This window comes from Neomonachus schauinslandi, chromosome 5 (assembly GCF_002201575.2).
Source record: "Neomonachus schauinslandi chromosome 5, ASM220157v2, whole genome shotgun sequence".
Classification (NCBI taxonomy): domain Eukaryota; kingdom Metazoa; phylum Chordata; class Mammalia; order Carnivora; family Phocidae; genus Neomonachus; species Neomonachus schauinslandi.
The window spans coordinates 171531081-171557471 of NC_058407.1; the positions used below are offsets into that span (position 1 = coordinate 171531081).

The 26391-nt window shown below is 45.8% G+C and overlaps 1 protein-coding gene across 2 annotated transcripts; it reads right to left on the reverse strand.

Moving 5' to 3' along the window:
• On the reverse strand, window positions 1-26267 carry PMS2 (PMS1 homolog 2, mismatch repair system component). Of its 2 annotated transcripts, XM_021680115.1 has the most exons (15): window positions 26243-26267; window positions 24226-24365; window positions 23501-23587; window positions 23213-23315; window positions 22289-22472; window positions 19715-19882; window positions 18834-18931; window positions 17142-17241; window positions 15403-15487; window positions 13744-13899; window positions 10800-11658; window positions 6190-6357; window positions 3715-3815; window positions 3336-3505; window positions 1-539 (listed from the first exon to the last, which is right to left on the reverse strand). In XM_021680115.1, the coding sequence occupies exons 1-15, from the start codon at window positions 26263-26265 to the stop codon at window positions 402-404; spliced, it is 2580 nt and encodes an 859-aa protein (XP_021535790.1). In that variant the 5' UTR covers window positions 26266-26267; the 3' UTR covers window positions 1-401. The 2 variants fall into 2 exon arrangements, with proteins under 2 accessions (XP_021535790.1, XP_021535791.1); XM_021680116.1 differs by lacking the exon at window positions 13744-13899.
• Between the last annotated feature and the right edge of the window lie 124 nt (window positions 26268-26391).

Genomic DNA, 26391 nt, shown 5'->3' on the forward strand with positions numbered 1-26391 from the left:
AATGTGCGTTAGGATTGACAGCCACTAATCCAAAAGGACCATGATTTTATGAAATTAAACCATTATGAATTTAATCATATTACAGGCTGAAAGCTGCAGACTAAAATAGCTCAGGCCGCTGAGCAGAGGCCTCAGTGACTTTCGAGGCGTTCTTCCTATTTCTGGGACGTGCTCTTGCTTGTACACGTGCACACATTCAAGTGCAGAACAAAAAACGTCGCAAGCAATGCTCCATGTGGTTTGAAAAGGTTCTCAAGATCACTTCTAAGGATCTGGTCATTTTTTTTAAAACAGCAGGTTCATTTGCAAACAAGAAGTGACTAGTTAAAAACCCTGCTTTTGGAAACAGAAAAATCTGCAATAAAATGTGTAGTTCTATAAAATGAGAAGCACTGTCAGCTTTAAGAAATGACATCCAGGTTGGCAATGTGTCTCATGGTCGGCCTTCCGTGGGGACAGTTCCAGGGATGGTCCATCTCGCCCATGTGGGTAATGAGTTTCTTCATCTCGCTTGTGTTAAGAGCAGTTCCAATCATCACCTGAATAGGAGACACAGCAAAATAAAGTTTATTGGTTTTCATTTTTCTCTGAAACAAAGATGGACACGATTACAAGTCAACAACATTCCCCGAGAAATCTTCCTCCAAGGAACTCTACCTGCCCTCTTCCATCTCAGGCCCCCACCTTTTTGGGAAATCCAGCCCCTCAGTGACTCCTGCACAGCAGCAGACCTCGGCTGGAGACGCCCACCAAACCTGCCCAGGATCCCACCAGTCTCGGCAGCTCCACCATGGCCTCTGACCCACTGCCCCGACCTGTCACCTCGGCGACCGCAGGGCCTCCTAACAGGCCTCCCTGCGGCCCCCTTCCAGCCGTTCTCCACTCAGCAGCCAGCAATTCCTTTTATTTTTTTTAAAGATTTTATTTATTTGAGAGAGAGCGAGAAAGCGAGAGAGGGAACACAAGCAGGGGAAGCAGCAGAGGGAGAGAAGCAGGCTTCCCGCTGAGCAGGAAGCCGGACATGGGACTCGATCCCAGGACCCCGGGATCACGGCCTGAGCCAAAGGCAGACACTTAACGACTGAGCCACCCAGGCGCCCCTATCTTTAAAAAAAAAAAAGGCACGTCAGATCACATACATGGCTCACCTTCTCAGCTCTTGCCGCTCACCTGGATAAGAGCCCCCATGCATCACCCGATTTGGCCCTCCCTGGCCTTAGTATCTGCACCTGCAAGCACGCATCCCTCCCTGCCCCCACTCCAGCAGTCCATCTCTTACAGATGGACTCCACAAGCACCTGCCCCAGGACCTTGGCACCGGCTATGCCCTCTGCCCAGGAGACTCCATCCCCAGATACTTGCATGTCTCACTGCCCCTCCCTTCAGGCTTCTGTCCCTGACTCCTCTCAGGAGCTCCCCGTCTGTCCCTCTGTGGCCCTCACCCTGCTTTTCTCCACAGCACATTTCTCTACCTGACATATACGTGGTGATGAGCGGGGTCCACGCAAACACAGAGAAACTGAGCCCCTGAGAAACAAGAAGAGATGGTGAGAGGCGACAAGCCTGAGCCTATGCGTCCTCTTCCTTCTTCCACGTGCCACGCACCGCCCCAGAGGTAGGATACGCAGCAGGGCTCTGCCACGTTGGAGAGAAACAGGCAACTATCACGCAAGGGGCTGTGCCCGAGGGCCTGGGAGAGGCTGCTTCAGAGGGGTGCTCAGGGGGAGCCGAGGACAGGGGGGAGCCAGGTCCGTGAAGGAGGGAGGTGAGACGGGAGGAAGGCTGGAGCGGCCGCGGACCTGGAAGGTGGCCCGTGTGGCTGGAGCTGAGCGAGCAGACAGGGCTGAAGGGCCGGCAGGGCGGAGCTCGGGCCCCTTGGGGTGCGGCAGAGGGGAGCCCACAAGGCTCAGCACACGGCACGAGGAAGAGCTGCAGCGCCAAGGGCCTGCCGGGGCGCAGAGGGAGCTCTGAGGCACGTTGAGACAGGGTTCTAAGATGCCTGGCTGTTAGCACAGGCCCATGTGCGCGGCCTCCCACTCACCCCAGGATCAGGGCACTTCATCGAACAAAGCCCCGCAGCTGAAAGGCGGATCCGGGCCCCCGCTCTCTGCTCTAAGTACCCCGCTCCCTGGAGTAACGTCATCCAACCCCAAGGTTGTAAAGTGCCCCGAGTTTTCCCTCCGGCACTGACACTGCCCTGAGCTCTGATTCATTAATCTGACCGCTTTCAGACCACATCCAATTACAGCCTGACGGGGCCTCAGATACAACACAGCTTTTAGGCCACCCGCCCCCCAAAAGTGAGCAAGCCGCTGCTTTCCCCACCACCCTCTCTCCGCTCTAGCAACGGCTCTGCAAGTCCTTCCGTCGGCGGCGGGCACCTCACCGGGCGCCCTGTTGCAACGGCCCGCCCTCGGTCATCACAGCCTCCGTGCAGTGCGAGCTCCCAGGGGCCCACCGGGACGGCCAGACCCCATGTTGGGGGGCCCCGGACGCCGCTGCGCTCGCATCCTGGCCCCGCTCCCATCACACGGCCAGCATCGGGCTGGGTTCAAACACCCCCATCCGACCACCTCCCCGTCTTCGCACTTGCTGTTTCCTCTGTTAGGAGGCTCATCCCCAAGGGGCTCCATGTCCCCTTCCAGGCATCAGCTCAGATGCCCCCTCCTCGGACAGCCCTTCCCTGGCTGCCACCTCGACGGCTCGCCTGGGTTTCCGTGGCCACTCCCCAGCCCCACGCTGTTCTTCTTTCCTGAACCTATTGGTGTTGGAGACTGTCATTATTTTTGCTTACATCTTTTCCTCCCCACTAAACTATAATCTCCGCAAGGGCGAGGACCTCATCCTTCTTGTCACCTGTGTCCCCGGCACACGGACAGGACAGGCCGCACAGCCGGGGCTCAGGGAGCATCTGATGAAGGGAGAGCGTCCTGGCCGCGCCCGGGGCCAGGTGATCCAGATGCACCTACTTGGACATCAGGCTGATCACCCACCGCTGCCACCACCTCTGGGACAGCCTGAGCCGCGGCAGTGCAACAGGGCGCCCGATGAGGTGCCCGCCGCCGACGGAAGGACTCGCAAAGCCCCGTGCGGCGGCCTTTCGGGCTGGCAGGAGCAACACTCATCCGCCCATGTTCCTCCCCATCCACAGACAGACCACGGGCCTAGAAAGCTCTATCAGAGCATGCTGCTTGCAATTACGGGTCAGAGGTCAGAGACAGCGCCGACCCCGGCTTCCGGGGCACACGTGCTTACAGAAGCTCGTGGCTGTGTTCCATACGGCGACCCAGGGCAGTCCCAGCCGCTGTGCCGGCAGACGAGCGTTCTTTACTTACGGACTTCCGACAGGCTCTGGAGGCAAACATCTGCCTGACTCGGGAAGGCCGGCACATAACCCCAGGACTGTCGCTCAGCATAAAAATCAGCTCGTCGATGTCCTGGGGTCCGAAGGTCCAGTTTTTACTAGTTGGCAAAGAAATCAATTTAGCTCTTTCGGTGACTGGAGCTAAAAGAATAAGATTAGGAGAAGACTCAGTTATTTGAAGTGCACGTGTCCCTCCAGTGCTTCGTGACCACGGACGCCGGGAGAGGGGAAAGCAGCAACACGCTTTCCGGGGAAACCGTGTCCATCTCTGATGAAATACACTGATCTACAGAACCTCAAAGACTGTTCCCGGCGCTGACAGGACGCACCTCGTGGTCCTAATAACTCACCCCCTTCGTCGATAACAAAATCAAAGCCGTTCTTTCGGAATATTTCCAGGTTTTCTATGAGAACAGCTTCATTGACAGCCGTTAAGTTGAGAGTCTGGGGTCTGAAAGAACAGAGAGAAGAGATTCAAACCCAGTTTTGAAGTCAAACCTTTACCTATAAAGCAGAAGGGAAACCGAACCAGTACGTGCTTCTCTGAATTCCTTTCAGAGCAACGTGAGTAGCAACACTTTCTTGAGCTACGTGCCTTTCCGGTCACATAACTGCCTGAGAATTCCCCTTTCATCTTCTTTTATTAAAGTTAAAATGACCACAAAAGCAGCTGGCTTGGGGCGCCTGGGTGGCTCAGTCGTTAAGCGTCTGCCTTCGGCTCAGGTCATGATTCCAGGTCCTGGGATCGAGCCCCGCATCGGGCTCCCTGCTCCGCGGGAAGCCTGCTTCTCCCTCTCCCACTCCCCCTGCTTGTGTTCCCTCTCTTGCTGTGTCTCTCTCTCTGTCAAATAAATAAATAAAAACTTTAAAAAAAAAAAAAAAAAAAAAAAAAAAAAAAAAAAGCAGCTGGCTTTCCTCAGTCTGCCACCCCACCCCCATGACCCCAGGCTTCTCTCAATCCGCTCCTTAAAGATAACGGGAGAACATGAAGATGTCATTTTCCCTCCTGCGCTATGTTACAGGCCTCTGAAAGCAGAATAAAGAGCATTTGTTTGCTATCCTGCCCCTTCCGAGCCTGCAATATTCCTCTCTCCATCTGTCTGCTGGGCAATCCGTCCACCCGTCCTCCTGGAATCACCGAGCCCTTAATGAGACAGACTGATAAGGGCAGGAGATAGGATGGTCAGGTCTCCGCTCTCATGAGTAAGAGACCAGTGGGGAAGAATGCCATTGATCAAGCATTCAAACTATAATTACAAAGCACGCAGCCAATCAGGAGGAAGGGACTGGGTAGTCCATAAGAGCACAGAGAAGTGAGACCAACCTAGAGACAGGGGTCAGGGAAGGTGTCCTGAGGTGTCTCCTTGAGCATGGAGAACGAGGAGGTGAGGGTGTAGGGAGGGCCAGACCATGCAGGGCCTGGTAGGAAAGGATGGACCTATGATCTTTATCCTTGAAATATGGCCCACCTGGAACCCCGAGTGGCCTGTGATTACCTGAGTCAACCTGAAATGCCATGAACGAGACATTATTTATGTAAAATGGCTGAAAAATAAAAGACCTCTATGAAAAAGGCAGAAATAATTCAATATGATAAACTAGCTTATTTTTTTAAAGATTTTATTTACCTATCTTAGAAAGCATGAGTGGGGGGAGGGGCAGAGGGAGAGAATCTTCAAGCAGACTCCCTGCTGAGCGCGGAGCTCTATACTGGGCTGGATCTTACAACCCTGAGATCATGACCCAAGCCAAAACCAAGAGTCAGACACTTAACCGACTACGCCACCCAGGCGCCCTGATAAAGTAGCTTATTGAATGTCTTTGTTGTTACCATTTACACCTGCTGAAAATAAACAATTCATCCACTCCATAGGAAATGGAGTACTCCGTAAACTCAGTGTATTTTCCCTGCTGACTGTTGTAGTTGAACATTTCTTCATGCCAGAATCTACTCCTGTTGGGATCTGAGTGTATTTCTCTACATCACTGAATTTCCCAAATAAAAATTCAGGACCTCTTCTTCTAACTTGGCTTAAGGACTTCTGGTTTACATGATACACCCTACCACCTTGTAAAGCGGTCGGTGTAAAACGGGCAGTTTGGCAAAGGAGAGAGAAATACCAAATTCTGCAGTGACTAATCAGGGGACTTGAGCACATCTAGCTGAGGACTGACACACAGGCTGGCCGCCTTTCTGCACACACGACATACCATAAATTGCCCTTCATCAAGACGATTTTTCTGGCCAACCAGAAAAGGCAAAAGGCTTGATAATTAACACATAATGGGGTGCCTGGGTGGCTCAGTCAGTTAAACGTCTGCCTTCGGCTCAGGTCAGGATCCCAGGGTCCTGGGATCAAGCCCCACATCAGGCTCCCTGCTCCGCGGGAAGCCTGCTTCTCCCTCTCCCACTCCCCCTGCTTGTGTTCCCTCTCTCGCTGTCTCTCTCTCTCTGTCAAATAAATAAACAAAATCTTAAAAAAAAAAAATGACACATTAGCTGTATGAACTTGGGGAAGTTACCTAACCGCTGTTTGCACGCCTCCGTGTGATCACCTGTGAAGCGATGGTGGGAAGAGCAGCCACCTCGTAGGTCTGGGAGGATTAAATGAGTTAGTGCGTGTAAATGCGTTTCAACAGTGCCTGGCACCTAACGAGCACTCAGTAAACGGCAGCTATGACCGTTATTATGTAAAAAGTATAAAAGTCTGCCATAGGGATGCTTGTGGCTAAAAAACAGAGACACACACACATATGAGCTCTTAGGTTTTAAACTTTAGGTGTGAAGACAACACGGAGAATTCTGAACAGCAGAACGAACTTACGCTATGAGCCTCTGACCCTGGAGGGCAGTGTGTTGCTGCAGCATCTCAAAGTTGTACTTCTCGTCTGTAGCGTGCTGGTCCACTATGAAGATGTCTGCATTCAGTTTGGTGATTATAAATCCCAGGTTAAACTGACCAATGATCTCCATTTCCGCGAACATCGTTTTACTGCATGTAGAAAATGTTCATTATGAGACATTACAATTTTAAAAGATTACTTTTCATAGACTGTAATACAAAACAAACAATACAAAAACATAAAACAGAGGAAGTTCCTAATGATTCCCTTTCTTAAGATTTTGTTTATTTGAGAGAGAGAGGACACACAAGCGAGGTGAGGGGCAAAGGGAGAGGAAAAGCAGACTCCCCACTGAGCAGGGAGCCTGACAAGGTGGGGCTTGATCCCAGGACCCTGAGATCATGACCCGAGCTGAAGGCAGACGCTTAACCGACTGAGCCACCCCAGCACCCCTGATAATGCCACTTTCTAAAGATAACATTAGTTATTCATCCAGCTCCCCAGAGATATATTAGTTACGACTGTTCATTTGGCACACAACCTCCCAGACCTTTGTCTACGTGTTGTTTTAAACATACAAAAATGGAATCCTAATTCTTCATGCTGTTCTACTGCCATCATTTAACGACGCATCTTAGGTGCTTTCTCAGACCCACATGGATAGATCTCTTTCGTTCTTTTCAGTGGCGTACAGGAACTCACTGTGCGCATGTACCATAATTTGTCTGACAAATTCCCTACTAAAGGACATTCCAGCTGTTTCCATTTCAAGTAATACAAAAAAACGCTGCAACAAGCGTTCATGGACATAAATCCGCACTATTCTGGGGGCATTTCTATACGATAAATCCCTAGATGTGGACGTACATTTTTTTTACTTTGATAGACCTACAGAAGTTTGCACTCCCACCAGCAGCGTATAAAACTGTTTACCAATCCTGGGTATCAATTGTTCTGATACCTGCCAAGCTCACCAACGGGTCGTTTGGTGGGTGGCTCCGAAGTCTAACTCCGTGAGTGACTGCGGGCGTCAGTGCAGATGGGAGACAGACAGCACGACCGATCTCCATGGGAGACACTGACATTGCCATTCTCCACCCCACACAACTCATGAGCATCGGCCCTGTGGCCACAGGCCATGAGACTCTGTCAGAGCTGCCGCCGAAGCATGCTGGTTCTCAGACGGTCCTGAGACAGTCCCTTCTTTCTGTAAGTGCTCCAGCGAGGAGGCCCCTCCCACAGCACAGAAGCCACCTGGGCCCCTGTGGGACCTGCTCAGGTGGGTACCTCACCAGTCAACCATGGGTGAGAGTCGAACAGTGACGCCTCCGTGGGCCACGGGTTACTAACCTCCCATTTCCTATTGGCAAGGAGCCGAGCACGGAGCTCAAGTTCAAGGGCAGGACCAAACCAATCCCCAAACGCTGTCTTTGAGGGTGTGTCTCCTGGGACCATTCCTGGTAGTGATTCCATGTCAGAGTCCACAAGACACAAAAGCCACACCCGTGATTTGAACAGGGAAAAATCACAAGGTACTGGAAACTAGTATAAGGTGATTAACTACTTAGCTAAGAAACACGGGAGTAGCAAACGCAGGAGGCAGCTCCCACCTCCGGGAATGAGGGAGTGCGTCCAAAGAAGGAACTCCTGCAAGAGCACCCCTCCCCCTCCCCGGCTGAGCTTCAGACCTGCAGCCCACTGGATAAAAATAAGTCCGCTAGGTCTGCTGCAGCAAGAGAGTGAGCAAGGCTGGGCCTGCTGCTGGCAGCTGCCTTGTAGGAGGAAAAGACAAGGGCCACCAAGAAGCAAGGAGAGAAGCCGGGCTCGGGCAGTGTCTTGCGGTGTCCCTCCAGCGCCCCCTACTGACAAAGCCTGGCAGCGCCCCAGGGAAGAAGGCTTACAAGGTCCAGGCGCCAGGGTTGCAAAGTAGGGCAAAGTACAGTGGATTTGAGCTGAAAGGCAACACACGGGTAAGTGGCACAAAGGCCTACTCCCTGGCTCTGATTCTGTGCTCTGGCTCCCCAGGTAGATTCCCCACGGGAAGAACCTGTACCGACCCGAAGACTCAGGCACTCTGTCTTTGTAGGTGTATCTAAAACATGAACTAAAACATAGCAAAACTTTATGACTTGATGTATTTAGTTGTAACTCAAAATATAAACACAAAAGCTAGTAAACACGACCACAGTACCTTCAATTCCTGCCTAATCTTTCACTCGGAATGTGTCTCAGGAAAAAGTCTTCGGCAGAACCACAGCTCAGAACCAAGAGGCGATCCAGCAGCTGTGCACTGAAGGCCAGAAGCAAATGCTTGGCCCACTGTGGATCAGGGTTCTCCAAGTGACCAACTGGGGTACCTGTCAAAATGCAGATTCCTGGGCCCCACACCCACAATCTACCAGATCTATTAAGCAGAATCTCCTGAGGCTGGCCATAGGTTCTGCTTTTCGAACAAGCTTCCTCATCGATTGTTACGTGCACCCAAATTCCAGAACCATGACGACAGGTGATTGATGATTATTTGTTGATTTAAAATCACTATTTTTAGGGGCGCCTGGGTGGCTCAGTTGGTTAAGCAGCCGCCTTTGGCTCAGGTCATGATCTCAGCAGGGAGTCTGCTTGTCTTTCCTCTGCCTCTCCCCCTGCTCATGCTTGCTCTCTCTCAAACAAACAAAATCTTTTTTTTTTTTAAAGATTTTATTTATTTATTTATTTGAGAGAGCGAGAATGAGAGAGAGAGAGAGAGAGTACATGAGATGGGGGAGGGTTAGAGGGAGAAGCAGGCTCCTCGCCGAGCAGGGAGCCCGATGCGGGACTCGATCCAGGGACTCCAGGATCATGACCTGAGCCGAAGGCAGTCGCTCAACCAACTGAGCCACCCAGGCGCCCAAACAAACAAAATCTTTAAAAAAAATCACTATTTTTAAAAATTACAGTTGATTTCACTCACTGAGAGGACTAAAAGAATCCAAAGGGAAAGTATAATTAGTTTTCATTTTGGGCACCTTCCAGGTCTTTCCACATCAAGCACGTGTTCCACGATCATGCGTGTGCGTGAGCAAGGAGCCTGGCTCATCACTGCATCCCTCAGGGTTCAGAGGCCCCAGAGCCCACCCGAAGAGGTTCACCTCCATTAATCACACACGCGTTAAAGAACTATTTCCTGAAAACCCTTCTCAATGTAAGCTAGGCACTGTGGATATCGAGGGAATATAATATAATGGTTGCTGTTGAAGAATTGATCGTCAAAATTAAGCAAAGCCTAGTGGTCCAGACTAAAAGTGCCACAAAATCTCAATGCACTCTGTACAGGTCACAGCACATGTCAGTACCTGCTCAGACAAAACACATACAACATTTAAAAAGATAAAAGTTAAATATTTCAAGAGAATTCATTTTTAGGGGCGCATCGGGCTCCCTGCTCGGCAGGGAGTCTGCTTCTCCCTCTGACCCTACCCCCTCTCATGTGCTCTCTCTCATTCTCTCTCTCTCAAATAAATAAATAAAATCTTTAAAAAAAAAAGAGAGAATTCATCATTTTTAGAAGTCACAACGTTGTATATGATTATTCTCAACAAAGTGGTGGTGATGAGTATTTTCTACTATCAGTATTAATAGTTTTCTTTAAATTGACTCCCTTTGTTACTTAGCCTTACCGGAGGCAATCCTCTGGAAATCACAAGTTTGACAATGCATTACAGTTTCTGGTAATCAATCAATAATGGGGGATGCCTGGTTGGTTCAGTCGGTTAAGCATCTGCCTTCAGCTCAGGTCATGATCCCGGACTCCTGGGATCAAGTCCCTGCTGAGCAGGGAGCCTGCTTCTCCCTCTGCCTGCCGCTACCCGTTTGTGTGCATGCACACACATGCGCTCTCTCTCTGACAAATAAATAAAACTTTTTAAAAATAATAAATAAATAAAATAAAATTATTTTAAAAATAAATCAATAACAAGAAATAGCAATGTCTCCGAAAACCACCATGAATTCAGTGCAGGGAGGAGTTGCTGCGAGCTGGAAACCTTCACAAAGAGGAATGAGGTGGGGGTCAAGGAAGCATTGATTAACTTTGACTGATGGAAAGGATGTGCTAAGAAAATCTAAGGAAACGATTCTTGAAAGGTTTCACAGAGAAAGAGTTCTTTAAAGAAAATTAATTTGCCTCGCATGAGAGGCAACAAAAAGGAGGTGAATGGAAAAAGCATCACCAAGGATGCACCAGTGAGGCTAATTAATGACCAATCCGTGGAGTGGAGACGGACTCCAAAATTAGAATCTTCAAGAAGGAACACTGAGAAGGCAGAGAGAAAGGGGGTCAGGAGAGGAAGAGAGAGGAGCTCGGGCAGGTCTGAGGTGGGGATGTGCCAGGTCTGTGGTGCAGGGAAGGCCCTCAGGCAGGTCCGTCTGTCCGGCAGCCAGAGGACCAGACCCTGGAGCCGAGGAGGGCCACACCCGTGCCCTAAGTCAGGAGAGGAGAGGCGGGCGGAGCAGAAGACACCCAGGGGAGCAAAAGCAGAGCCTGGAAGGATCAGCCTGTCCCCTGCCGCAGCTCACGGTCACGAGCACAAATCCTCCTAAGGAAGAACTTTACCTTATCTCCTTTCTGAGTTCTTCCTCTGCGGCCTGGTTTTCTCCCGGGCAAATCTTGGCCCTGAACTTCCTACAATTCTGTGCACCTTCTCTTCGCTGTTCTTGGTGCTGCAACTGCTTTATTCGTTGAGCTAAAGAGTGCATAGAAAAGGCCAGGGGCACTATTTTCTTACGGATTTTAACAGCCACGTCAACCTGAGATGCTGACAAGGTCTGAGTCTTCACCAACCCTTGGTGGGCATCAGAACTGAAAGGGACTCCATCTTTCTTAAAACGCTTTGTGTTTGAGGAGGATACGTCGGCGGGCTGAGGCAAGACTCTACGTGTCCGACCGCCATCCTCTTGGTCGAGATGGCCTTCAGGGTCTGCAGAGCGACGGTCAGTCTCAGGTGACTCCTCCAGAGACTCCACACTTCCTTGGGAAAACTCCTTGCTGGCGTGACCTCCCACTTCTGGGGTGCCGAGCCCTTCCTCTGGGCTGGCTGATGGGCGGCTATGCCCCGAGTCCTGCTCCGTGTCCCCTCTGTCCCTGCGGTCACAGGGTCCCTTATCTGAACGCATCATCTCCTCCTGGGGGCCGCGCGAGTCTGTGCCAGGGATGGGCCTCTGGGCGCAGAGGGAGCCTGAAGTGCCGGGAAGCTGTTCGTGTCTCTTCTGTCTTGGGGAAACCCGCCTTGGTTCAGGGCTCTTCGGGCCCTCGGGCCTGTCCTCCATTGTGTGCCGAAGAGAAAAGGTCTCTCTCAGTCTGGAAATGGTCACTGCCCTTTTCTCTTCTCCTCTGGTCCTTGACAAAGTGGGACTATCCGGCTTTGCTGGCTGAGGCTTGTCCATTTCTGCCGAGTGCGTTTTTACCACGTGACCTGAGTAGATAAACGAACAGAGAAGAGTATCAGGGGCTACACGGAAATGGAATCAGAGGGTGTTTCCACTTGAACAGTCACTTCACAAAAGCAGGGATCCAAATGGCTGATCAAACATATGAAAACGGTTCCACGTTCGTCATAAAGGGCACACGAGTTAAAACCACAGCGGGACGCTACCTATACTCACCAGCGCGGGTAAAAACTTAAGACACGACAGAAGTTCACAAGGGCGAGGATCAAAAGGAGTGTCTACATGCTGCTGGGGGTAGTGAAATTGGTAGGATGGCTTTGGAAAACCCTCTGGGGGGAGCTCCTGAATCTAAGCGGGACGGCACTGCGGCTCCCATCGGAAAAGGCACCCACGCCCGCCGAAGCCACAGACGGGGAAGTTCTTGGCTGTTTGAGTCACGACAGCCCAATCCGGGAAACGACCCAACTGTCGACAAACAAACCACGGCATGTAAATACAAGGGAATGCTGCACAGCAAAGAGAGGGGACACATCAAGTGCCCCATGTGACACGGCCGAGTCATACGAGACACTGAAACAAATCCCAAAAAAGCCCACATACTAGGTGGCTTCAAATTAGAAGCAGGTAGAACGAATCTGTGGTGTCAGAAGTCAGGAAAACGGTCACCACCGGGGGGGGAGGGGGCGGTGTAAGAAAAGGGGTCCCAGGGTGGTTTAGGGGTGCTATTTCTTGACCTCAGGGCTCACACACTTATGTGTGTTTCTGTATTCAGTTAAATGGCTGAAAAGGGACGTTGGTTCAACCGTGCCTCAGGATGCCCCAATGTTCTGAGCAGGTTATCTTTATAGGGTAGCCTCTGGCAAAGTGTTTGTGAGTGGGCTCAGAGATGCCACCCTAGCCCGTTCCACAAAGATGTGTATGCAACTGCCCATCGTCCGCCCCATCCCCACGCACACCCACATCCGTAGCACTCCCACACCGAGAGCAAGCAGGGCCGATGGGGGCTCCCGGCGTCCACATCAAAGCTCCGCCACTTTACTGTCCAAGTTTCTGTGCTCATGCCCCACCCCAGCTCTCGGGAGCTTCACCTCCACCTTATTCCCGGATTATCAAAACGAGAGCCTGCCTACTATCTTCCAAACCCACCTCTCCCCACCCCTGGCATGTTAGGGAACGAGAGGACAGAGCTGCTCTGTATCCCTGCCCCTCCCCAAGCCCCTGACTTACAGCAACTCCTCTACCTTCCGTTTACAAAGCCTCATCCCCAAACCATCTCCTCTCCCTAGGAGCAATACTCATCTGCCACCTTAGCTTTCCACCAAACCCTAGTTTCAGCTCCCTCAGCAGCTCTGGTCTTCCCCCCTTCGGAGGACACAATGAGGGGCACCCACCACCTCCATCTCTGCACATACAAACATGGAGATCGGGGCAGGCTGGCCTACAGAAGACAGGATGCACCCCAAGGAGCAGATGTGGCCATCAGGGGAGGTAACAGCTAACTCTTCCCTCTGCCAAGGAGGGCATCTGGGCCTCAACTCTGGTCCCCTCCCAGATGTCCCGGCTGCACGTGGTTTGGATAAAAAAGAATCAAACTACTTAAACAGATGGCTGATCACGTATGACCAGTGAAATAATAACTGTGCATATTACTATTACAGATACTGGATCAGCTTTGTGGCAATGCTCATTCCAACATGCCACTCAGCGTAGAAGGCATGGGAGTGACGTGTGGGAAAGTGGCAGAGGGAGGGCCCCAGAAACTCCCCACTCCATCAAAGAAATGAGAAAATGGGCAAAGGTGGTCAGAATCGGCTTTTTCAGAGCTCTGGAAATGAACAAAAGGCTTGCAGCGAAGCAGGGGTGTTTACTAAAGAGAAACGAGTCTTGGTGAGTCTTGGTGAGACCACATGCCCAGATCTGCCCCACGTGCCTGCCATTTCTCTCATTAATCAGATTTCCTCACGTCTGCAGCTCTACACTTCGAGTGTGACACATCCTCTGTCTAAAGACGAGATTTCATTCCGTGTCAAAAAAAACTATCCCTCAGGAAAAAAATAAGGGGAAGTATCACAATAGCTGTGAGTTTAAGAAGCTGTCCGTATTTCTCTCACCTTCCACATCCAACAAGGGCTGCTGAGAGACATTGAGTTTGTTGACGTCGCTGTCAAACATTCCTACCAAAGATGTCTTTAAGACTGCCAACAGAAGCTTCTCCTCTTGTAGTAAAATTTGCCTTTTATCTGGAGTGACATTGATATCAACACATTCTAAGGCAAAAAAAAAAAAAAAAAAAATACTTCTTGTGTTTAAAATCACCTTTAACAGAAATTTCCCCATCTACTATTTTTTTCACTTGCACTTACAGTAAGTACTATTTTTTTTAAAGATTTTATTTATTTACTTGACAGAGAGAGAGAGAATGAGCAGAGGGAGGGGCAGAGGGAGAAGGAGGCTCTCCGCTGAGCAGGGAGCCCGATGCGGGACTCGATCCCAGGACCCCAAGATCATGACCTGAGCCTAAGGCAGCTGCTTAACCAACTGAGCCCCCCAGGTGCCTCCTGAAAGTACTATTAAAAATATTGCAATGTCCAGATTAATATTCATAAACTATAAAATTAACTCTTTCAAATAAACAAGAAAAAGATGAACCATTTATTAAATGGATGGAATATGCAAGTATTCGAATGGGTAATTTACAAAAAAAAAAAAGCAAATAAACACATGAAAACATACGATAGAAAACTACAAGCTAAAATGAGGTCCTTCTATCACCCACTGAATTTGGTGAAAGATAACACTACCCAGTATACCACTGGTAGATGAGTGAATTAGTACAGGATGATCAGTCACAGACACGGTAATTCTAGTTCTAGAAATGTATCTTAAGTAATAACCAAAGTTACAGATAACAATTTAATTATAAGGATAGTATTTAAATTTCTAAAAACTGAAGACAGCTTTAAAAAGGCTAAAAATTAAAAAGTTTAAGATACTGGCAACTTGCTGGCTCAGTTGGTTAAGCGTCTGACTCCTGGATTCTGCTCAGGTCACGACCTCAGGGTCATGGGATCAAGCCCCGCGTCAGGCTCTGCACTCAGCAGGGAGTCTGTTTGGATATTCTCTCCTTCTGCCCCTTATCCACTGCTTGTGCATGCACATGCACGCTCTCTCCCTCAGATAAATAAATCTTAAAAAAGAGTTTAAGACACATCAGTATATTGGAATACAATGAATGCAGCTACTAAAATCATGTTTCTGAATAATTTTTAATGACATATAAGAAAGAAAACATTCATGTCTAAGGATAAAGAGCTTAATACAAACTTACTCAAAATTATTTTCTCCCTGCAAAGGATATGAGCAGGTATATATATCATTACCTATTTTTTTAAGGCGTGTACATATCTCTAAGTGCCTAGAAAAAATACTAGGTAATAATAAACTAGAATTTTCCCAATCGGAAGAAAAATATGCATTATTTTTAAAATCAGGGAGAACACTTAGTTTGCTTTTCTCCCTTGGGTGCCAAGAAAAAGTCACATTTTTCTGATAATACAAGTAACCCGGTCTCAAGCAGAAAGCAGGAAAGCCTGTATAAAAAATTAGTCTATAAAATTAAAAGTCTGTATGTAAAAAAACAAAAAAGAAAAATACACTGCCAGTAAGTATTGCTACAAAAGTCTCTTTCCGGTCATATCAGTGCTTTATAATTTCACTTTATTCTTTTATGGGTAAGTCACCAATGTGGCAGAGAGCTCAGTGGAACTTACCTGAATCAACAGAAATGTTAAGAACAACAAATGGATATTGATGTCGATTATACATGTGATAGACCTCGTTCACCAATCTGGAAACCTACATAAAAAACAAAGATTAAAAAAGAATGTCTGTCCCCCCAACACGCTGTTCTAACTAGAGGGATGTATTTTAACAGCTTTATCAAGGCAGAGTGGTCCTGCAATAAATAAAGTACATGTATTCGAAGTATTCACTTTGGTAAGTTTACAGTCAAGGTCAGTATGATTATAATCAAGATCATCAACGGGCGCCTGGGTGGCTCAGTTAAGCGCCTGCCTTCAGCTCAGGTCATGATCCCAGGGTCCTGGGATGGAGCCCCGCATTGGGCTCCCTGCTCAGCAGGAAGCCTGGTTCTCCCTCTCCCACTCCCCCTGCTTGTGTTCCCTCTCTCGCTGTCAAATAGATAAATAAAATCTTTAAAAAAAAAAAAAAAAGATCATCAATATATCCATTGCCCAAAAAAGTTTCCTCGTGCCCCTCAAAGGGATATTTTTAATCACCAACCCCTAAGCCTGAATCTTTTTCCAATCCAAAGACGCTTTTGAAGAAATATCAAAAGATAGAGGCGCAGCCTAATCTACTGGTTATGTTAACTCCAGTGCTGTTAACATGCTGCAGGTGCAATTTAAATGCTCATTAAACACATGCTAATGTACACAGAAATGTATTTACATGACTTTATAATGCGATTATTAAACGGGGTCAGAGACAAACTATAAAATTGCACCTTCTATAATGCAGTGGAAAATGCAGAGGTTGAACCACATCCGTTAGAAGTCATTTTAAAGTATCACTGGAAATCAGAACCTGTGACTCAGGTACAATGTTGCTAAAGATGCAAAATCAAAACTGAACCACTAGGATGCCTGGGTGACTCAGTAGTTAAGCATCTGCCTTCAGCTCAGGTCATGATCCCAGAGTCCCAGGATCGAATCCCACACTGGGCTCCCTGCTCAGGGGGAAGCCTGCTTCTCCCTCCGCCTGCCTCTCCCCCTGCTTGTGTTCTCTCTCTCTCGCGCTCTCTCTCACAAATAAATAAATAAAATCTTAAAAAACTGAACCACTAATACCCATGTAACCCTATCAGGATGACCAGCTTCAGTATGAGGCAGAAGGTATCTGGGCCCTAATTTTCCTGAAAAATGGACAGAAGAGGAGAAAATACGAAGCATATGCTCGTGTGTCAGTCTTGACTGAAAAGTCCACATGATGGTGAATGTTCTGAGATGTTTACTTTCTACAAATAGTGATAATTTCTATGGTAATAAAGATGTCGGTTATCGATATGTATATACACATACACACACGCATAATTGAAACAACTGTATAGTAGACTTCTTTATTATTTTTTAATTTTTTATTTATTTGAAAGAAAGAATGAGAGAGAGAGAGAGAGAGAGAGCACATGAGAGGGGGGAGGGTCAGAGGAAGAAGGGGACTCCCTGCTGAGCAGGGAGCCCAATGCGGGACTTGATCCTGGGATTCCAGGATCATGACCTGAGTCAAAGGCAGTCACTTAACCAACTGAGCCATCCAGGCGCCCAGTAGACTTCTTTAAATGGCTGAAATAAGATAATTTAAAGCCATGTTTCTGAGTCAAAGTCCTACGTTTCATGTAAATTGCCTGTGTCAGGAGACCTTATTAGATAATAAATAAAATTAAAAGTTAAAGTCAGAAAGAAAAGACTAATACAGAAAAATCTTTAAATACCTTTGCTGGGTCACAAGGCCGCCCATTGATGAAGAAAAACTGTCTATCTGTTGAACTTCTTCCAACACCGTGAGCACCGTGAGAGATGAAGCCTGAGATGCTGTTCAATGTTCATACAGTAAGGGCAGGATTCCAGAAGGAAAAGGGTTAGTAACACATCAGAGAGCACATTCTTAAAGTAAAAACAAAATAAAAATAGGATACCGTGCTAAGTATTAACATTTCAGTTAATGCGTATCTGTGTTCCATTCTGATAAATCATAAAAAGAACACAGACCTTCTGGAATGTTCTACAGCTCCTGCGGTCAACAAATCCACCACAGGCAATGCAGTGGGTTCAGAACGGATTTGCTTCAGCTCTCCTCTCACACTTGCCCTACTAAATTCTTGGCCTCCATGCATGGAATGAGTTTCACCTCAGACTCACATTCTGGAACCTTCCAGCTGATCCCACTGGCTGTCTAGGGAGTCCAACTACTTGTATTCATGATATCTGCCTACATTCCCTGCCCTTTAAAAATCTCTCCATCAGCAAACTCCTGTCTACTAAGGTGTCGTGAAAGTGCTTACTCTACTTGTGAACTACCTCAGGGATATGCGCACTTCCGTAAGAACAGACTGTCCACAGTGAGTCCCCACCTTTCATTTTAGGCATGTAAGTCACAGGCAAGTGGAGGGAGAGTGAGCGACATGGGCTGTCCCACAGCCAATCCCAAGTAGGGAAAATGCCAATTTTTCTTACAGTAAAAGTAATGATGCTGGACAAGATGCTGTGGAAGGCATGAACTAAAGGGAACAGCCTCTTATTAACGCTCTGCCGAATCCCCATAAAGCACAACATGTACGTAAATTAAAAGTTATTCTAATTGGTCACTAAACATAGTCTTTACGACAAAGGCGAATTCAACAGGAAACTCCCTAAAATGCACCAGGGACCCAGAATATTGAACAAATTAAGTAACAGACCCCTTTACAGAAATCCTTTTTCTGGGGCGCCTGGGTGGCTCAGTTGGTTAAGCGTCTGCCTTTGGCTCAGATCATGATCCCAGGGTCCTTGGACTGAGCCCCAAATCAGGCTCTCTGCTCATGGGGAGCCTGCCTCTCCATCTCCTCCCCGCTCATGCTCTCGCTCTCCTCTCTCAAATAAATAAAATCTTAAAAAAAAAAAAAAGAAAGAAAAGAAAGAAAGGAATCCTCTTTCTCAGCAGTAACAATGCCTACAATTTTATAATGAACATAAGAAACTATAAGCCTTGGGGCGCCTGACAGGCTCAGTCAGTAGAGCACGTAACTCTTGATCTCAGGGTTGCAAGTTTGAGCCCCACTTGCAGCGTAAAGTTTACTTAAAAAAAAAAAAAAAGAACCAAATTAAATTTAAGTTTAAAAAAATTTAAAAGGGCACCTGGGTAGCTCAGTCGCTTATGCGTCTACCATCAGCTCAGGTCATGATCCCAGGGTCCTGGGATGGAGCCCCGCAGCAGGCTCCCTGCTCAGTGGGGATTCTGCTTCTCCCTCTCCCCCCTGCTCATGCTCTCTCTCAAATAAATAAATAAAACCTTTAAAAAAATAAATAAAATAAATTTAAAAATTTTTTAAAAAGAAACTATAAGCCTTAAAATCACTATCTTTAAAAACAAAAAACTCCAGAGAAAACGTTTGATTGCAATTTCCCCCCCACAGAAATCTACTCACTGAAACAGGGTATTCAGAGCATCAGCTTGGCTCAGCCCGTACTCTTCACAAACGGAGTCACTAGGGGGCAGCTGAACAAAGGGAATGAGGCTTTGCAGCTAAAAGAAAACAAGATTCACAGTTAATTCCTAACAAAAATAGGATGAACCTAACTTCAGAAAGGAAGATACAGAATGAGGGCTTTTTGTGTTTTCTTTCCCTGGTCAGCTACTCACATTAAGAGCACAAAGAGTCTCGACGGCTGCTTTTGGCAATAAGAATAATTGTGATTTTTTTATTAGAAAGATGAACTACTTGAGCTCGTACTTATCCATAACCAATACATTGCCCACAACATATTTTTTCAGATGGAGAGTAAAAGGAGTTTTCTTCTCTGGAATAAAATAAAACAATCTTTCAGCTCTCAACATTAATTTTTGTGGGGGCACCCAGGTGGCTCAGTCGTTAAGCGTCTGCCTTTGGCTCAGGTCATGATCCCAAGGTCCTGGGATCGAGCCCCGCACTGGGCACCCTACTCCGTGGGAAGCCTCCTTCTCCCTCTCCCTCTCCCCCTGCTTGTGTTCCCTCTCTCACTGTGTCTCTGTCAAATAAATAAATAAAATTTTAAAAAATAATAATAGTAATTTTTGCGGTAAGTACCTAATTCAAAAATCAATTATTAGGGGTGCCTGGCTGGCTCAGTTCGTGGAGTGTGCAACTCTTGATCTCGGGGTTGTAAGTTCAAGCCCCACGTTGGGCGTAGAGCTTACTTAAAAATAAAAATCTTTAAAAAAAGAAAATGAATTACTGGATTTTATTCTCTATTCTTTGGAAAGGACAATGGAAACCTGCTCTAGCCACGAGAGCAATAAAATGTTTCTTAAATAACTGGTCGCCACTACCTGTTTCTGCCCAAACACCGAGGCAATATTTTCCTTTATGCTGGAGCTCCCACTGGTGCATACCACCGGCTGCCGTTTCCCTTGCCCGACCTGATTGCTGCAACTGACACGGATGCCTGCCGAAATGATACAGTATGCATGCAAGACCTGGACCATTTTGGCGTACTCCTGTGTAAAAAACATAAATGCCAAGACTCCGCGTTACTTTAACCCTGTAAGAATTAAATGATTCAAGTTAAAACATCCAACTCAAGGTTCTCCTATCAGCGCACAACTAAGGCAGATTATCCCTGAAAGAATGAGCCATGAATCATCTCCCACGTATATCTCTGTACGTGGTGTAAAAGAGAACTCATAGGCTTAGGTTTCTAGCCACACCTCTCTCATGCCCACGGTGTCCATGCCCACTGCTCTAATTTTATTTCCATTTGTATTTATTTATTTTTTTATTTTTAGAGAGAGAGAAAGCAAGAGCAGGGATGGGGAAAGGAAGGAGCAGAGGGAGAGAGAGAATCTCAAGAACTGAGATTCTCGAGAATCTCAAGAAGACTCCCCACTCAGCACGGAGCCTGACACCGGGCTCGATCCCACAACCCTGAGATCATGACCTGAGCTGAAATCAAGAGTCAGACACTCAACTGACTGAGCCACCCAGGCACCCCCATGCCTGCTGCTATAAAAATCAAAAAGTGCATTCCCTTAGGCCTTGTGATCCTTCCTCTAGAATTTTATTCTTATAGAAAGACTGGCACAATCAAATATATATTACAAAAATGTTCACTGGAACAATCCATAATTGTGAAAAATTAAAAAGAACATAATAAGCAACCATCAACAAGGAGCTAATTATGGGATACCCACATCACGACAGAATGATAAAGAATAAAGTAATAAGTCAGCCAAAAAAGATACCTACAATATATAGCAGGATCCTAATTGTTAAGATAAAAATTGAAACATACGCATAAAGGTTCTATACATCTGTATACACATTTGGATATACACCAAACTCTGGGAGGTCAGCAGAAACAATATCAACTTTGTACCACATACAACTCTACATTACTTAAGTGTTTCATATTCTATATTGCTTGATTTCATTATACTAGTTAATTATAACTTATCTCAAAATTTTTTTTCAAGATCTATAAACACATGAAACTAAAAGGAGTCTGGAGAGACAAAGACCAATCTGTCAACAGTGGTCATCTCTGGCAAGTATGAGTTCTTTATTCCTATAATTTCTGAAGCACTGATTTCTTACCATGAGGTACCAAAAAAGTTTTTTTCTATACAAAAATTTTTTCATTTTTAAATAAAAAAGAAAGGGACGCCTGGGTGGCTCAGTTGGTTAAGCATCTACCTTCAGCTCAGGTCATGATCCCAGGATCCTGGGATCGAGTCCCGCATCGGGCTCCTTGCTCAGTAGGGAGCCTGCTTCTCCCTCCGCCTGCTTCTCTCTCTCTCTCTGACAAATAAATAAAATCTTTAATACATAAATAAGAAAAATGTATACGTTTTACCTGTAGTAAATATATATTTTTGTGAAATTCCATAGTTACAACCAGTTCAAATTGCTTTACAATAAAGTTTTTTAGCTGTATATATTTAAATAACTTTTTGATTATGAAAATATATATACACAAAACAGAAAAGCACAAGGAAGACAGCAAAAAGCACATATGATCGCACATCCCAGGCCAGTTGCTTTGTTTTTATAAAACTGTAACTATATGAAGTATAATTACATATATATACACGTATGCATGGTTTTTAACTACTTTTTTAAAGAGTATCTTATTTATTTATTTGTCAGAGAGAGAAACAGAACACAAGCAGGGGGGAGCAGCAGGGAGAGGGAGAAGCAGGCTCCCCGCTGAGCAGGGAGCCCGATGGGGGACTTGATCCCAGGACCCCGGGATCATGACCTGAGCCGAAGGCAGAGGCTTAACCGACTGAGCCACAAAGGTGTCCCTATAACTGTTTTAAGCACAATTATATAACACTTAGCTACTTCATTTTCATTCAAATTCATAAAAGTTGTAATAATTCATTTTTCAGGAAACCAAGAAAAATAATCTTATTAAAAGACTACAGATAGGGGGCACCTGGGTGGCTCAGTCAGTTGAGTGTCCAACTCCTGATTTCAGCTCAGGTTGCGATCTCAGGGTTGTGAGATCAAGCCCCACAACGGGCGCCGCACTCAGCACAGAGTTTGCTCGAGATTCTCTCTCTCCCTCTCCTGCTCCTCCTCCTGCTCATGTGCACACACTCTCTCTATATAAAATCTTTAATAAAAACAAACAAAACCACAGATAAAATTAAAATATGTTACTTCTTAAGGAACCCATTCCCATGTTAGAACACTTAATAAGTGTGCTTTGATGGGAGTAAATCAACCTGAAGTTCAGTCTTTGGTGGGAAAAGGCAAACTAAGCACTTCCCAAAAAAATTCAGGGAAGAGAATTCACTGAGGAGTTAACTTCAGTTTACTTTCGTGTAGGGGATCTTTTACTACGTATGTACATTACGCCACCAAGGCTCTGGGAAGCTGGGGTTCTGGATTTACTGTACCTTTTTAATATTCCTTTGAAACTCCTTATGGCGCACAGGCAGTGTATAAAATAGCTGCTGCACACTGACAGTCGTCCCTCTGGGTCGTGGGTGGGGGGTTTTCTGGACAATTTTCCCATTGTGATCAAACACCAGTCGAGTCCCAACCTTCGCCGATGTGTGGCAGGTAGAAATAGTCACATCACTGTGAGAGAGAGCAGGCGCCACGGGGTCAGAAATTCACAGGTGCTGGGCATCACATGCTCATTTTCTTACTTCTGTTCTAAAACCCCGCCTGAAAAAATGCTGATCCCTCTGAGATCATCCAAGAAAGTTTCTATGAGTGAGGAGTCATCGTAGAATCTAAGGCTTCGCACCTAACAGACAGTGAGACAGAGAGTTCTGTAAATGTGCTGTTTTGATAAAAGCTTCGATATTTGTTTTTTGGATAAACTGCAAAACAAAAAATCTTAAAGCTTACATATTAACGAATAAAGATATATTTCTCAGTTTTATTCCTACAGTTCTAACACAATTTTTAACAAGGATCCAAAAAATATTATAGCTCCAATGTATAAATAATTATTCATATAAATTTAGAATCTGTTATATATAATAAGAACTTTGGTTAAATTTTTTCCTAAATGTTTTAATAAATTAAAACCGACCTGTCTGTAACTTATAGTCTTTGTCCTATTTGACACTGAGAAGTTACTGCTTTAACAAGGGCAACAATTCTTTTACAAGACTATTTACTTCGCTTCATTGCTTACATTTCAGAAGTATTACCACGTAGATTGGCAGTAAGATAAAACGGAATGTGGAAGTTAGAGCTTGAGGCATTTCAGGATGGAAAAGTATAAGGAATGACTCTAATCCATACGTTTTCATTTTCAGAGAGATTTTTATAAGGGGTCAAGTTAGTAGACAAAAATATTGTATCACCTCAGTGCACAAAGTGAGCTCAGAGCTTCCCCCCGAAAGCCAAAAGTTTCAACCTGAGTTAGGTCAGCAAAGTCTTGAATCTTAGAAGTATGATGTTTCAGAGCTGAAAGAGAGGTGCACAGTAAGACCCAAGATGTCTCAAGTGATATGCCACTGAATATTCACAATACCTACCAAAGTAACTGGTTTTTAAAAAGTCATTTTGTGTTTCCTAAGACAGTGTTACTCAAAGTTTTTGAAACATTTTGCCCAGATATTTTAAAACAGGATTAGAAAAATCCAACTTACTTAAGCCTTCAAAGTTTTCTTCTTCTACCCCACATCCATTGTCTGAAACTTCAATGAGATCCACCCCATAGTCTCTAAGCCTTAGATCTGAAAAGTTTAACATATTAATTTCTCAAAGAACTGATGCATTAAAAGCCTTTATACTGACAGTATTTATTTATAACTTACCTAATGCAAAGATGAGCCATAACTATATTCACTTCAATGTACTACTGTCATTTGGTATATTTCATTTTTTTAAAGGTCTTCTTGGCAATTTATTAACCCAGATAAAATAGTTTTATTTTCTTTCCTTCCTTCCTATCTCTCTTTCAAAAGGGTAATTTTAACATAGTCATTAAAGAGATTAGGCTATGGAATCAGACTTCCCAGAATATTATCCTAGCTGTAGAACCTCAAAAAAAGTAAATTCCTGTGCCTTCATTTTCTTATTTGTAAAACAGATAAAATATAACAACAACAATAATTCCTATCTCATAAGGTTGTTCTGCATCTTAAAAATAGCCATGTGGCACATTAGTAAGAACACGATAAACGTTAACTGCTTTTATTATTACTACTATCCACCTAAGTATTAGGTACCTAAGAGATGCTAAATTTAAGTTTAAAAAATAAAATTTCTCAGGATACCAACATTTGATTGTCTTATTACAATCACAAATGTTTCCTGAATAAAAGAGTATAAACTGATGGTTCCCTGTGGCTTAAAACTCTCTCAAACTTACCAATAGCACTGGCCCCGGCATCCACACTATTTTCAACCAACTCCTTCACAGCAGTACTTAGACTGAGTACCACCTGTCCAGAACAAATCTGATGGACTGACTTCCGATCGATAGGTTTGATGGCCTTAGCAAGTTCTGTACTAAAGACACCAGTTACAAGAAACAAAGTGAGTATGCATTTATGTATTTTCATCCTGGTTTTAACTGCAGGAAATGATTCATCTCTGTTAATAGTTAATGTGTCTAACGCATTCATTTATTAGATTAACATATCCATCTATTACATTCACAAATATAAATGTCCTACAAGTCTTACACTTCTGTCAAAAAAATCTTCTGAATAGATACTTCCAATGCAATGGATATTTAGAAATTTAATTATGCTGGGATCTACATGGAGGAAACACATGTACCCCTCAACCTACGGGTCAATAATCTTAGGCAACAATGGGATCTTCTTCTGAAAAGTGAAAGCAACACTTCTCACTTGATTTGAAAACCCAAGGGTATGGCAGGAAATACACAGTGTTTATGTGAAAATCAAAACCATCTTAGAAACTGGGTACCTGTTATATAACTATTTCCACAAGAGCCTTTGAATCTCCCTTCCAAATCCAGGCTATCAACTGCTGTTTTGGCTAAAACCCCTAAAGTTCTTGCTGTACCTACTTAAAGAGTTATACAACCAGTTTGTTTCTACTTTCTCCCTATTCCAAACCACCCTCCATGCTACCACCAGTTACTTTAGAAATCACAAACCTGGACAAATAACTTCTCTGCTTAAAAAATCTACTAGCATAGGGGTGCCTGGCTGGATCATTTGGAGGAACATGGGAGTCCTGATCTCGGGGTCCTGGATTTGAGCCCCATATTGGGTGCAGAGATTACTAAAAAAAATACACTTTAGAAAAAAAAAACATCTACTAGCATTCCACTGTCTGCTATATGAAAATCTAGTCATATGAAAAACCAGACCCCAGTCTACTTTTCTCTCATTCTCTCCAATCCTCTGTTCACCAATTCTACCTATATTCTAGTCACAGCAAACTGTTTCCTGAATATCACAAGCTCTTTTAGACACTGCACCTTGTCTATACAGGTCTGTCTAGACCGTTCCCCTCTTCCTCCTCTGCCTGGCAAACTCCTGCTCATCCCAAGAATGCATTCCTTATGTTCATTAATTTAGCAATTTCTTGTAAGCGGTTTAATTGGTAATGTGGGTTTAATGGAACCCAGGAGCCTCCCTGCGAGAGAAATCTTTGGGTAGCCTCCCACAACTGCTAACACACAGCAGACCCTCAATAAACCCTTATAAAATAAGCAACAAACATCTTTACTCTTCGTTCTACCTTGCAAAAAATTTCACTCAGGTTTTTCTTAAATAAGAAAACTGCAGATGACAACACAAAATGGAAAGAAGTTTCTCTGACAACACACCATAGGCCACAAATCCACTTCCAATATTTATTTTGAGGACGGGGGATCAAACATTTAAACACACGGACAGCGAATTTGGGTTCAGGAACCTGACACTGAACGCAGCAGCGCTAGCCGGAGATTCGCCTCTCCGAACTGGGTTACCAGCCAACAGTGACATACTCAAGGGGATGCAAAAGTTCTGCATTTTTAAAAACTGTGCGGCTACGCAAATTAGCATGTGTCTTGAAGCCTCCCCCAAATAACCTCAATTTTCAAAAAAAAAAAAAAAAAGAGAAAGAAACCAGGTAGAAAGGAAATGAGTTCAGTTTCCTGGGATGTCGTGCTCCGGCTGCAGTCCACGGACGCGTCCAGATGTCTGGGCAGAGCCTGCCTGGGAGCGGGACGGATCTCCCCGCCCACCCCGACCGCAAAGCGCCCCCAAAAGCCAGCGGATCCGGAGAGCGCCGAGGAGCCCGCTCCGGGGCCTCCAAGCGGGTTCGCCCAGCGCCGCGGTCTCCTTCCCCTCCCTTCCCGGGGTCTGGAAAGCCGTGGGCCTCAGGGAGGGCGACCGCGAGGGGACACTGCACGCACCGCTCACCTCGGCCCTTCCGCCCGCTCCATGGATCCAGAACCTAACCCGCCTCCGGGACTCGGGACAGTTTCTGCCGCCGCTCCCACAGGGGCTCCGCTTCCTGCCGCCCATTGGCTGCTTCCGACACTGTGCCCCGCCCCTTCCGGATGGGAGAG